This window comes from Leuciscus leuciscus (assembly GCF_965113295.1).
Source record: "Leuciscus leuciscus genome assembly, chromosome: 22".
Taxonomy (NCBI): domain Eukaryota; kingdom Metazoa; phylum Chordata; class Actinopteri; order Cypriniformes; family Leuciscidae; genus Leuciscus; species Leuciscus leuciscus.
In genome coordinates this window covers 28042145-28054993 of record NC_138746.1, presented here as the reverse complement: position 1 = coordinate 28054993, position 12849 = coordinate 28042145, and the positions used below count along the sequence as shown (strand labels likewise).

The following is a 12849-nucleotide window of genomic DNA, read 5'->3' as shown; positions in this document are numbered from 1 at the left end:
TGTACAAAGAAAGATGTAAGCGCAATTAAATCCTTACCATTGTGTAATTTTTCCACGTTTGATGAAAATCAACAAGGCCATTAAAGCGCTTCTGTATTACTGTCCATCCACCTCCATCTATTTCCATGTCGCAGTAGGCCTGGAAACAAAATAAATCGTAAATTACTGGCTAAATTTCATCATTCATGTCCGTTCTGTATACACTTGAATCTCATGTCATGCCTTTTTTCCAGGATATAACAAACAAATAACCTTTTTTGGCAACTTTCTCAGAATGCTAAGAAAGTCAAAAAATAATGTTAAATTGGCAGTCTTTCATTACTTCTAAAGAAAGGTTTCTTAGAAAAGGGCTCTCAATGGGGGAAGCGTGTTTAGAACTTAAGCAAAAGGGTTGATCTTAAAAGAATAATTAACTCATTAGTCACCCTTTCATCTTTCAAACCACATATTTTAATTATATTCTTAAAACACAAACGTTTTTAGGCAGAATGTCCATACTCTTCTATTTCACACAAGAGAATATTTTTTTTTTTTTTACTTTCAAGCTCAAAAACTTGCACCAAGTATTTGAGTGTATTTAGGTTTCCTTACTTTAGATAATAGCTAAGTGTTAAAGTCAAGTCACCTTTATTTTAAAAGTGCTTTATACAGGTTGTTTCAAAGCAGCTTCACAGTGATAACAGGAAAATTATGCATTTTGCTTTTGTTCAACTGAAGTCATTTCAGTGTTAAAAAAAGATCATGGATATTCACTTTTGTATTTTCAAAACTTTGTTGCGATCAGACATATGACCGAGAAGCAATGGCTTTTGGCATCGGTAATGTCTAAAGGCTCCATTTTTTTTATTAAACACAATTGATAATTTGCTTTAATATTATTGTTGTCTTTTTTGTCTTTGAAAGTACAGTGTAAGCAGGGAAATAAGGGTTAGATTTAGGAAATAAGATCAGGACATGACTTCAAGTGTTCGTGAGCTTGTGCAATCAAATTACTATCCACTTTTGGTCTATGGAAAATAGTGACTTTGACATTCAGCCTTTAGTGTTTCGTGGATTAAAAAAAAGAATGTAGTACATGGTCAGAACAATACACGGGGGAGTAAATGAGAATTTAAATTTTCTAATGTTTGCTAGTACTACTTTGAATGTCAATGCACTCTTATATATTTAAGTATTTTGCTGGTATTTTACTACTTTGACTTGAATTAAGTTGATAGACGTTACCTTGAACTGCTGTTTTGTATCAGGTATGGTCAACGAGTAGACCCCGCTTTCCTTGTTCCCTGACTTGAAGACTGCAGCACAGTCATTGTACTGATCTGGATCGTCCTGCATCATTGCAGGGTTGCTACCTGATAAAAGAAATGTCTTGTTAAACCAAAGTGGACAGTATGCGTTGTAATAGGGGTGGGAATAGTTTGGAACCTCACGATTTTTTATTGTTTAATTTGATTGTAGTTTTGTTACTTTTCCTATTTAACTATCCTGGTTAATTTAACCCTATCCTGGTCTACACGTTCCAGATTGAGCATGCTCCGCAATTACTATAGGGAAAAATAGTTTTAGGAACTAGCCACGGTGGGGCAGTTCCCCGGGAACTAAATGTTTCCCTAGGGCCATTTTCCTGGTTGCATTTACACCACCAGTAGGTACTCTGAAGTGACGTAAGCCTGCCGACATTCAACAGTCAACTGAATGGAGGATGGCGTGATCGGAGCTATGTTTTTGTTGGTTCATGGGATTCGTGATAACTGAGATGGAATGTAGACATTTAAGTGATACGATTGAAAGGGCTTTGAGATTAAATCTCTTGTGACAACTTGCGGGGCTACATATCATAGAGGCTGAGAAAAGAACACAACACCACAGACAAAAGTGATAGGTAAATGCCGTTAACATTAGTTTTCTGAATGTTTCTGTAGGATTTTTTAAAACTACGGGTGCTGTTTTTTATGGTTCTCGTTCGACCAATGAACGTACACTAGTACTAGTACCCTGGTAGTTCCTATTGTACTGGATTAGACCCTACTCTGAAGTAGGGACTAATTTATTTCCCCCAAAAACAAGCACAAATGGCAAGTTTTTGCTTGAGGAGTCTGTCTACCATCAGTGGTTGGGCTGCAGTGGAAAAATCGAGTGTTTTTCCAAATCCTCCCGAGCAGTCATGATACAGACAGGACACATGACTGAGTTGTCTTTGATGTCCAAGCATCACACATCACAACTCTTGTTGCTGTCTAAAGGGCTTCCTCCACCTTTATCTCTGTCTCTTGGTACGCCAAGGTACTGTTTTCTGCGTAAAAAGCCATTGGGATGTATGCTACACCTAGGCTTAATTGTGTGGATCAATTACCGAAAGCCTCATGTTTGTAGTGTTTCCAAAATACTTCACTTTACCAAACTTGCATATTTACCAAGCTTGCATATAAGTCTTGTCAAGCATCTCCTTCACCTGGAGTTGATAAAATCCAAAGTTTGTCCAAACACTTGCCCACCCTGAAAATGGGGCAGAATGTAGCCTATCTGTTTTTCCTCCTCTATTGCTCATGCGTGCGTTAAACCTTAAACCTCCATTTTATTGTGTGTTATTGTGTATTGTTTATTTTAGCACTTCCGTAAGTGAAACGGCGCACTACAGCCTGTAATAATTGAACATTGAAATAAATATCAGTAAATATTGGTAAAAACATTCGTTTTATATTTCCAGACAAAGATGCGTCATATAGCCTACTGCTCTGCGCTTTGAGAGGGATGTGGGACACAAACAGGAAAGAGATAGCCTGGTTAAAACCAGACCATTCTCAGTAGTAACTGAGTTATGGTCTGGCAAAGCTTCATTAATAACTCATTTCCAAAGGGGCGTCACCAACGGACGTCGCTCAAATGCCTCTAAAACCAATCAGAGCGATCGTCATCGTGTAAAGCCATATGCTGCGTCCCAATTCGCCTAAGTTACACTACGCCATAAAAGTATGTACTCTTTTTGTGAAGAAAAGGTATTTACTTTTGAATGTGTAGCAAAAAAGTAGGCAAGCTTTGGGACACACTACTTCGTCATCTTTATCGGACGGATCTGTCGCGTGCATCCTGTCACGTAAACTGCCCTGTCAATCATCTTGTCACAGTTAAAATCCTCTATTAAATCTAATTTAATTTCCTACCGTTTCGGAGAGAAATGTAGTAGCACGTTCATCTGCCAGTGGGTCTTTCATGGAGACTGTCCTCATGTGTTTGCAATTTGAATATAATAATGCATTTAAAAGTTGCTGCGCTTCACCAACAGACGTCGCTCAAATGCCTCTGGGCGCAATTGGATGGACCTAAAACCAATCAGAGCGATCGTCATTGTGTAAAGCACGCCTCAACGTTTCACGATTTCGACGGATTATAAATGGGCTTGAATGAGCTCTTTGCCAGACTACTTGCAGAGCAAATCTAAATTTGCCGGAAGTTGTCAGGGTTTTCCCAGGCTAGCAAAGAGACCATCTCTTTTCTAATATCTTCATGTTTTCTCCTGATGTTTCAAGCAACTGACACTTGTTGTAAAAGGTCTGAAGAGCGAATTTTATCTTCTGCAGTGTCAAGACATTTAAGCTATGTTTGATTTTGTGCTGCCAGAGAAAACGAAACTAATGCCTGGTTCAGATTACACGATTTTTTTGTCTTTTACGATACACTGTGTCAGATTACGCGATTTTGACTCCCAAAAAAATCTTGTGTCGTGGACAAGAAACATGTCAGACTACACATTGCTTGCCGACCAGTCATCGCGTGCAGTCTCACACGCACATATACTGTAAGCACACATTCACTCACACACTGAAACTCGCACACTCTCTCACACACACGCACACACATATTGGCAAGCCAAGTGGTTCAGAATTACGCTATAGATTAATTGCGTTTACAGCCAAACGCCGTCAAATACCGCGTTTTAAACCGTATTTGACGGCGTAAAATATGCCGTTGTAATAACAAACGGCGTAAAAAACGCGCGAAATACGTCAATTATTATTGAGTTATTTTGTATCATTTGTTAATGTAAATTATGCTTGCAACAATAGCTGTAGGTTAATTGGCCTGAATGAGTGTAATTGGCCAAATATTGTGTCCCAGACCGGCATTAAATAATTCGTGAATATTTGTAAATATTCGTGGTTTGAAAGAGTTGGAAAATTGACAGTTCTGTCGATGTTTTGCCCAGGCAGGGTTAGTTAAGTAAAACTAAAACTATTAAAAACATTTATGCTAATCGAAATAAACCTGAAATAAAGTTAAATATAACTAGGCTAGTTGAAAAACTTAAACTAAACGGAAATTAGAAATGTTTTCTTTTATCAACAAACTGGATTCATTTCGGGGTTTTTTTTTTCTTCTTCTGGCCATCTTAAAACGACATGGATTATTTTCCTTGTTTAATAACTCCGAGCATAAGAATTGGATTAAATGATCCGTGCTGAATTGGTCTGGTCTGACTCAGTTCATCATTGATTGGGAGAGAACAGTTCAAACTTACTGGCTGTGGAAATTAGTAGGCGTGTCTCGTTATACTAAGCAAAACGCCGTAAAATAACACGCGCTCTGTGCAACCAAAACAGCGTTTTTTTTTCGGCGTCATATGGCGAGATGAACGGCGGAAAAAAATTTAACATGCTAGTCTTTTCATCGTGATGTAGTGAAGCATCGCAGATGCGGCGTCGGTTGTCGTCCACTGACACACTATATGAGATGAAACGATCGAATCTTGCGTCCCGATGCCCGTTGTCGTTTACGAATCCCCGCGACACGTCAAACGGATCGTGCCAAAATTGTAATCTGTGTGTAATCTAAACCAGGCATTAAATCCCAAGTGTGTATGAAATGCGCTATACAAATAAACTTGATGTTTATAACTGCCCTTACCATGATAACAAGCACAAACTGTGTTTTGTTTTTTTATTTGATGTGCAAGCAAAAAGGTATCAGGCCTATTATATTCACATTTTTACTGTGGTAAAGTAGAAAAAATGCTGTAGGACATATTAAAAGTGAACCAAATGAAGAAACTTTTATAATCCTCTGCGAAAATGGGCGAGACATGAATGAAGATTTGGGAAAAGAAACAAGATATTCCATGTCCAATGGAATATTGTTAAATTCGCAAAACATAATACAAAGCTTAAAGGGATAGTTCACTTTGAAATTAATTTTTGGTATGTTTTAGCTTACCTCAAGGGCATCCAAGATGTAGGTGTCTTTTTTTCCGCAGTAGTTTCAATTTTGATATTTTTAGGTCAAACCGTTCTTGTCTGTCAGTCATATAATGCAGGTCTATGGTCACGGTCTCAAAACACAAGCACAGAGTCCAAATTAAAACAATTCCCCGTCGTCCAAATTAAACAATTCCCCATCGTAAGTACACATTGATGGCCTAAGACACGAAACGAGCGGTTTGTGTGAGAAAACGAACAGTATTTATATCGTTTTTACCTCTTATACGCAGACATGTCCAAGTGATCTGATCTGACATGTACGCAGACTGGTGCATAGATATATACACTAGATGTCGCCTTAAAGACATTCGTTCCAATGAACTGCCATAGACAAGGCGACATCTAGTGTGTATATATCTATGCACCAGTCTACAATTTAATTGTATCAATATCATATTAACTCAAATATTTTATGGTTAACTGCCAGTTACCTTAGCAATAGCACACAATAGCATGTGCTACTGTAGCAAATAACTATAACTACACAGCTGTATTGTATTGGTATTGGCAGTGACAAATTTTGTGCTTCACAAAGTTTGCTGCTGAGGAGTCAGCTATACGGAATAATGTCACCACCAGTGCAGTGCTTGCTCAGTCTTGGCAGCAGGTGGGTGTGAGTGCATCTGAAGACTTCAGGACAACGGCCTAGAGAAGAAAAAAGTAGCCACTTCTCTCCAAGAAAAACATCAAAAACTGACTGAAATTCTGAAGGAAGTACAAGGATTGGACCGCACAAGACGCTACCATGAGTCCTGTGTTATGCCGACAGTGAAGCATTCTGAGAGCATCCATGTGTGGTGTTGCTTTTTATGCAAGGGAGGAGGCTCTCACAATTATGCCCAAAATCACTGCCATGAATAATGTAAGAGCAACTACTCTCAATGATCTAGGAGCAATTTGGCAATGATCTGTGAATTTTCCTGCATAAAGGAGCACTCCATGTCACAAGGAAAGAGTGATAATGAAGTGGCTGATCAATACATGGAATGAAGATCAATACATGGAAATTTTGTATCTGTGGCCAGGAAACTCCCTGGATCTTAATCCCATAGAGAACCTATGGTCAATCCTCAAAAGGCAAGTAGACATGCAAAAGTCCACAACTTGTGATCAACTCTGAGCACTTACAAAGCAAGAATGGCTCGCCATCTGTTAGGATTTTTCCCAGAAGCTGATTTCCAGCAGCAATATTGACTCTTTGCACATTTCGAATGGTTTCGCCAATTAAAATGTATAAAATGCTTATTGTTTTCCAGTGTACCATAGGAACATGTGAAAAAGATAATCTGCAAATACAGAAGCAGCTTCTTCGTTCTAGCGTATGTCCCGCGTTGGCGCAAGGTCCGCTTGTGCGATCGAGCCACCGATTTTTCATCCGGCTGCGCTGTCGTCGTCCAGATGGTGATGGATGATAGCCCGTTTTCGCCATGGTCTCGTCGCCGCTTCTGATGACGTGGCCATACCAGCGGAGTTGGGCTTCGTGCATCTTGTCAACTATGGGCTCATGCCCCTTTGGTCCTCTTTGTTCATGATGTGGTTTAGCCAGAGGGACCAGAGAGGAGCTTCTTCATCTCCATAACGTGGAGGGCCTGCTCATATTTGGTCGTGGCTGGCCAGAAAATACTGATGCACCAAACATTGCAAAACACAAAATTTGTCACTGCCAATACTTTTGGCCACGGTTGTACTGTTGCATGAACACAGATAATCAACATGCAGCATATAAAGTCTTAAGGTTTTATAGCCAATTCTCAACCTAACCACGGGCTCTATTCTTGACCACAATGGTAACCTCTGCAAAACTACAACATAACAGAACAGTAAACACTAACACATCTCTACCTCTATTATTCTTGTGCAAAAACACTTAATTTCATAATTTATTCTCCTTTTATACAGTTTTATACATTTTTGGATTTTGATCACACTGCCCATCCTTACTGATAAAGTGTTGTATTCATGCATCGTTACTGTCAATTAATTTAAGAAGTTTCGAGATAATAATTTCATTATGACTAGTCCCTTAAAGGTCTTTAACTGAAACTGTTGAACCGTGACAAAGTATATTGTTTTACCATACTCTGATGATTATCTTTCTCTGCGTTTCTATCTAACTTGCGGTCTAGCCTTTTCCCCAAACATTTGAACAGCTGCATAATATTATAGGTGAATAATAGGTGAACTGTCTGGCACAATATTGTTTTTGGAGTTTATTTTGCCCCAGGTCCCATGTGTAATAACAGTTGAAATACTGATGCAAACCCCACCTTGCTTACCCACAGAGATGGTGTGAATTAGATTGTTGACTGTATTTGTCAGCTCCTGCTGCTGCTGCTTCATGGCGGAGTTATCGGAAGAGGTGCGGAGCAGTTGTTGCTCCATCTCTTTTATGATGTTAGTCTGCTTCTCCACCAGCTTCTTGAGCTGTTCCTTCTCCTCTTTCAAGATTTCTAGCTCTGTATTTCTCTTGCCTTCCATGTCCTCCACTCGTTTCTCCAGAAAACTAATAGGAACCAAGAGAACAAGTTTTGAAAAACACTCAGTTTTCCTCAAGACAGTGGTTTTTCAATTCTATGAATGGAGTCAGTAGCAATGTGAATTTAAGTTTCTATAAAAATGTTTGTGACTTGAATAGATCTTCCTCCAGAATTTGGAGAGACAAAGTGTGGAGTTTTTCTAAACAGCTCAATTAATATTATTACCTGTTCTTTTCATTCAGCTTTTGGATTTCATTTATCTGTTGCAGAATTTCATTTTCCAGTTTGCTGGTTGAAATGGAGTTCTCAAGAAGCTGACGTTCAAGTCGAGTTGTTTGGTTAATTACCTAAAGATGAAAATAGACATTGTGTTTCCAACAGAAAGCATCTTAGATGAGACTCTGCAAACCATGAGTATTTCCATATTCACTTTCTGTCAGTGAATCAAATTCCCTCCACTGAAGGTGTTTTCTAGTTTTTTTCAGCTGTTGTGGTCTTCCATGTTTCATTAAATGAAGTATTCTTAAAGCACCCATACAAATATCTTGGCTTTAACATGTATGTTGGTATTCTGACTTCTAACTATAAAACCATCTTCTTAATAATTTAGTGGTTCTTGACGATATTTTTGAGAGAATAACATTGCTTTCCTCTGCAAGTGTCCCCCTGTGGTGAAAATCAAGCTTTTAATATTGTTTATATGTCTAATGTGGTGTTTTTAATATGCTTTAAGACAAAGTATTTTCTCCTTAAAACTGCAGTGAAAAAAAGTCCGTCTCAAAAACGCATCTGACATCAGAAACTACCTTGTAACCAATCACGACAATGTGCCAGCGGGCTTTGGCATATCATTTACAGTGAACTAGCAGGGGTATTAAGAGATGCCAGGTTATCCTGTTGTTGTTGTTGTTGTTGTTTTGGGTTTTTTTTAGATGAAAAATCAGGTAGATTTAGCAATATAGCGGGTGTATGATGTATATTACGATGTTATGATGAACATATTAATGGATCCGCGTATACTAAATGAAGCAAGGGTGTAGTTGCATTCAAGCTATTTAAAGGCATGAAGAAAAAAAATTCACAGTAAAAAACATTTAAATATGTAATTTTGGTGATCAATGAGTTTTAAGGGACAAAATTATTTACTACAGGGGACTTTAAAAGAAGCATATGTCTAGAGATCATTTTACTATGAGATGAGAGAAGTTATCTTCTCGGCTCACTGGGGGTACAGCTGTGTTTACCTGCAGTCGTGAATGCAGTGATGGGCAGCTGTCCTGGTGTTTGGATTTCATGTGATGTCATGGTGGCGATATTTAGGATATCTCCGTTTCACCAGACAATGTTTCATGACATGTTGACCCATTTTATCAAAAGTAATTCCATTTTGTAAGTTCATTTAGTAAAATAATTTTGATCAAAGTAATTCTAAACTTTGCTGCGCCTAGAGGCAGACGACGACATTCTGTGATCAAATACAATCAACTTGTTAACAAGCTCCACAGCGTCACCCGGTGCATTTAGTTATAACTGAGTTTTAGTTTGCATGGATTTCACGGCATTTACGGCCAGCAAAACAACATTGATTGAATATTCGAAAATTCAACTATTCATCCACACCCCTAGAATCAATGCATATTCAATTCATACAGTAAAGACAGTGCAGTTTTTTATTGTACAAATTTTACTATTACATGCTTTAAGAGGCAGAACTCTTGGGGAAAAAGAAGTTATATTTTTGGGAGGTTTGGTGTGCCGAATTATTATTATTATTATTATTATTTATTTTTAAATAAATTGATTGTGGAGTCACAACTTGTGTGTTTGAAAAGGCAGCAGCAGGATCTGGTGTTGGATCACAGAGATAGTAACTAGTAATTTCACTAGATTATCACTAGTAATCTATCATTTGAACAGCAAAAAGATATTGGGATTACAGCAGGCTCATGCAAAGGAGATGTTTAGGCAGGGTGCAGAACACAAGGAAAAAAGAAAAGAAAAAGAAATTCGTTAGAAAACTTGAGATTAGTGATTTGGCAAAGCAGTGTGAAATTGAGCACGAAAAACTAAAACATGAACAACGATTAGAGGAAGATCATCAAAAACAGAATTATCAGTTACAAGTAGCAACAAAATCATAAAAAATCACAGACCGTCAGAAGAGCTCTTTACAGCCCTCTCTCTATAAGCACACTGCACTCGCAAAGAAATGGATATGTACATTATCAAATTAATAAATATTACTCTATTTTAACATTTATTAAAAATACAGGTAACACTTTAAGGTTCATTAGTTAACATTAGTTGATGTATTTACTAACATTAAAGGTATAGCGGAGGATGTTTTACTTCCTGGTGGGTAGTCTAAACTATTGGTCCTCCTAATTGTCAATCATTCTGGTGAATCAATCAAACTTTTCAAAAAGTGGAGAGGGCGGGTCTTATCTAAAATTTGGAAAGATCCTCCGCTATACCTTTAACTAACAATGAGCAATACATTTGTTAGTTTTTATGAATCTTTGTTAATGTTAGTTACAGAGTTAAAATCCAGCTGTTCATTGTTTGTTCATGTTAGTTCACAGTGCATTAAACTAATGTTAATAAATACAACCTGTGATTTTAATAAAGTATTAGTAAATGTTGAAATTAATATTATCTAAGATTAATAAATGCTGAAGAAGTATTGTTCATTCTTAGAACATGTTAACTAAGGTAGTTAACTAGTGTTAACTAATGAACCTTATTGTAAAGTGTTACCAAAATACATACTGAGTGACGAAACAATCTGTCATAGTATACACTTGTTTGTTCACATTGAGTTAGGTTCATTTATTTTCAAGATCTGATCCATTGTCGCTTTTAGAATGACTAAAGGTCACGCAAAATTATATTCAAACTCAAATAAATTCATTTCACAATAAAGCACTTAATCAATACCTGAGATTATTATTGTCATACTATGTTTGTTGTTCCAACCATGACGTTGCAAAAATAGAAATTGTTTCTAAAATATGATTGTCGTGGCTGGTTAGGACTCGGTGTTAGTTGGTAGGGCTCAAGAAGCTTCAGTGGGAGATCACAGAGATTGTAAGAGGGTAAAAGCTGCAGTTCTTAATTTTTTTTAATTAGTCCCGGAGGTGTATCGATTGCACTTTCACACTTGGAAAAAGTATAACAGACAGATTCATATTGTTCGTGAATTAACAATTCATTTTGACAATTGGTTCTCTACTCTAACGTGTGCATATTGGAGGACCTGCAAGAAATTATCACTTAAATGTATACTCAAAAGATTTATTTTTGCCTCTTGTTCAATTTAATTAATTAAAATGAGCTAAAATAACATAATTTTTATGTTTCATAACATTTCGTCACAACTTAATTTCATTGTTCAATCCATCAAATATATTTAAAACTGAAGTCTACTTAATATATTTGTTGAAACTACATGAATCATTTTGTTGACAACTTACTGGGAAGTGGATATTTAGTTCCTAGCGTCCTTTGCAAGGGTCTAAATTAAGAGTAGATTCAGGGATTAATTATTATTTTACGTGTTTTTCAGTAAAGGGAAAGACATGTTAGTGTTTAATGCTCAGTTATGTTGGACATTAAAAATAGTTTATGTAATGTTTTTGAGTTTTGTGGTTACCATTATGCTGAAGAGTGGCACTGGGAGGGGACATGTTCGGTTCACTTAGTTTTGTCATGGCAACGACATATTAACTCATGGGAACATGACAATATGTCGTGGCCACGAGATATTAATTTGTGGGAATGTCATATTAACTCTTGGTAACGTTATAAGTCATGACCACAAGATCATTTTGTGGAGGTAACGGCCACATCATGTACACTCACCTAAAGGATTATTAGGAACACCATACTAATACTGTGTTTGACCCCCTTTCGCCTTCAGAACTGCCTTAATTCTACGTGGCATTGATTCAACAAGGTGCTGAAAGCATTCTTTAGAAATGTTGGCCCATATTGATAGGATAGCATCTTGCAGTTGATGGAGATTTGTGGGATGCACATCCAGGGCACGAAGCTCCCGTTCCACCACATCCCAAAGATGCTCTATTGGGTTGAGATCTGGTGACTGTGGGGGCCATTTTAGTACAGTTAACTCATTGTCATGTTCAAGAAACCAATTTGAAATGATTCGAGCTTTGTGACATGGTGCATTATCCTACTGGAAGTAGCCATCAGAGGATGGGTACATGGTGGTCATAAAGGGATGGACATGGTCAGAAACAATGCTCAGGTAGGCCGTGGCATTTAAACGATGCCCAATTGGCACTAAGGGGCCCAAAGTGTGCCAAGAAAACATCCCCCACACCACCACCACCAGCCTGCACAGTGGTAACAAGGCATGATGGATCCATGTTCTCATTCTGTTTACGGCAAATTCTGACTCTACCATCTGAATGTCTCAACAGAAATCGAGACTCATCAGACCAGGCAACATTTTTCCAGTCTTCAACTGTCCAATTTTGGTGAGCTCGTGCAAATTGTAGCCTCTTTTTCCTATTTGTAGTGGAGATGAGTGGTACCCGGTGGGGTCTTCTGCTGTTGTAGCCCATCCGCCTCAAGGTTGTGCTTGTTGTGGCTTCACAAATGCTTTGCTGCATACCTCGGTTGTAACGAGTGGTTATTTCAGTCAAAGTTGCTCTTCTATCAGCTTGAATCAGTCGGCCCATTCTCCTCTGACCTCTAGCATCAAGGCATTTTCGCCCACAGGACTGCCGCATACTGGATGTTTTTCCCTTTTCACACCATTCTTTGTAAACCCTAGAAATGGTTGTGTGTGAAAATCCCAGTAACTGAGCAGATTGTGAAATACTCAGACCGGCCCGTCTGGCACCAACAACCATGCCACGCTCAAAATTGCTTAAATCACCTTTCTTTCCCATTCTGACATTCAGTTTGGAGTTCAGGAGATTGTCTTGACCATGACCCCACCCCTAAATGCACTGAAGCAACTGCCTTGTGATTGGTTGATTAGATAATTGCATTAATGAGAAATTGAACAGGTGTTCCTAATAATCCTTTAGGTGAGTGTATAGTCGTGGCCTCGAGATTCTATGTTGAGGGAACAATACATTTTTCTTGTGGCC

The 12849-nt window shown here is 38.0% G+C and overlaps 2 protein-coding genes across 4 annotated transcripts in view; one reads left to right on the top strand and one right to left on the bottom strand.

Moving 5' to 3' along the window:
- Positions 1-12849, top strand: part of mcph1 (microcephalin 1) — a 101728-nt gene that overhangs the window by 66863 nt on the left and 22016 nt on the right. The window lies entirely within an intron of this gene.
- Positions 1-12849, bottom strand: part of angpt2a (angiopoietin 2a) — a 30237-nt gene that overhangs the window by 4715 nt on the left and 12673 nt on the right. The window contains exons 3-6 of one of the 2 annotated variants that reach the window (XM_082154508.1): positions 7955-8076; positions 7520-7755; positions 1225-1352; positions 38-139 (exon numbers count right to left, since the gene is read on the bottom strand). In XM_082154508.1, coding sequence (XP_082010634.1) covers positions 38-139; positions 1225-1352; positions 7520-7755; positions 7955-8076 — 588 coding nt within the window. The remainder of the gene's footprint in view (positions 1-37; positions 140-1224; positions 1353-7519; positions 7756-7954; positions 8077-12849) is intronic. The other variant, XM_082154509.1, reaches the window with a different exon arrangement.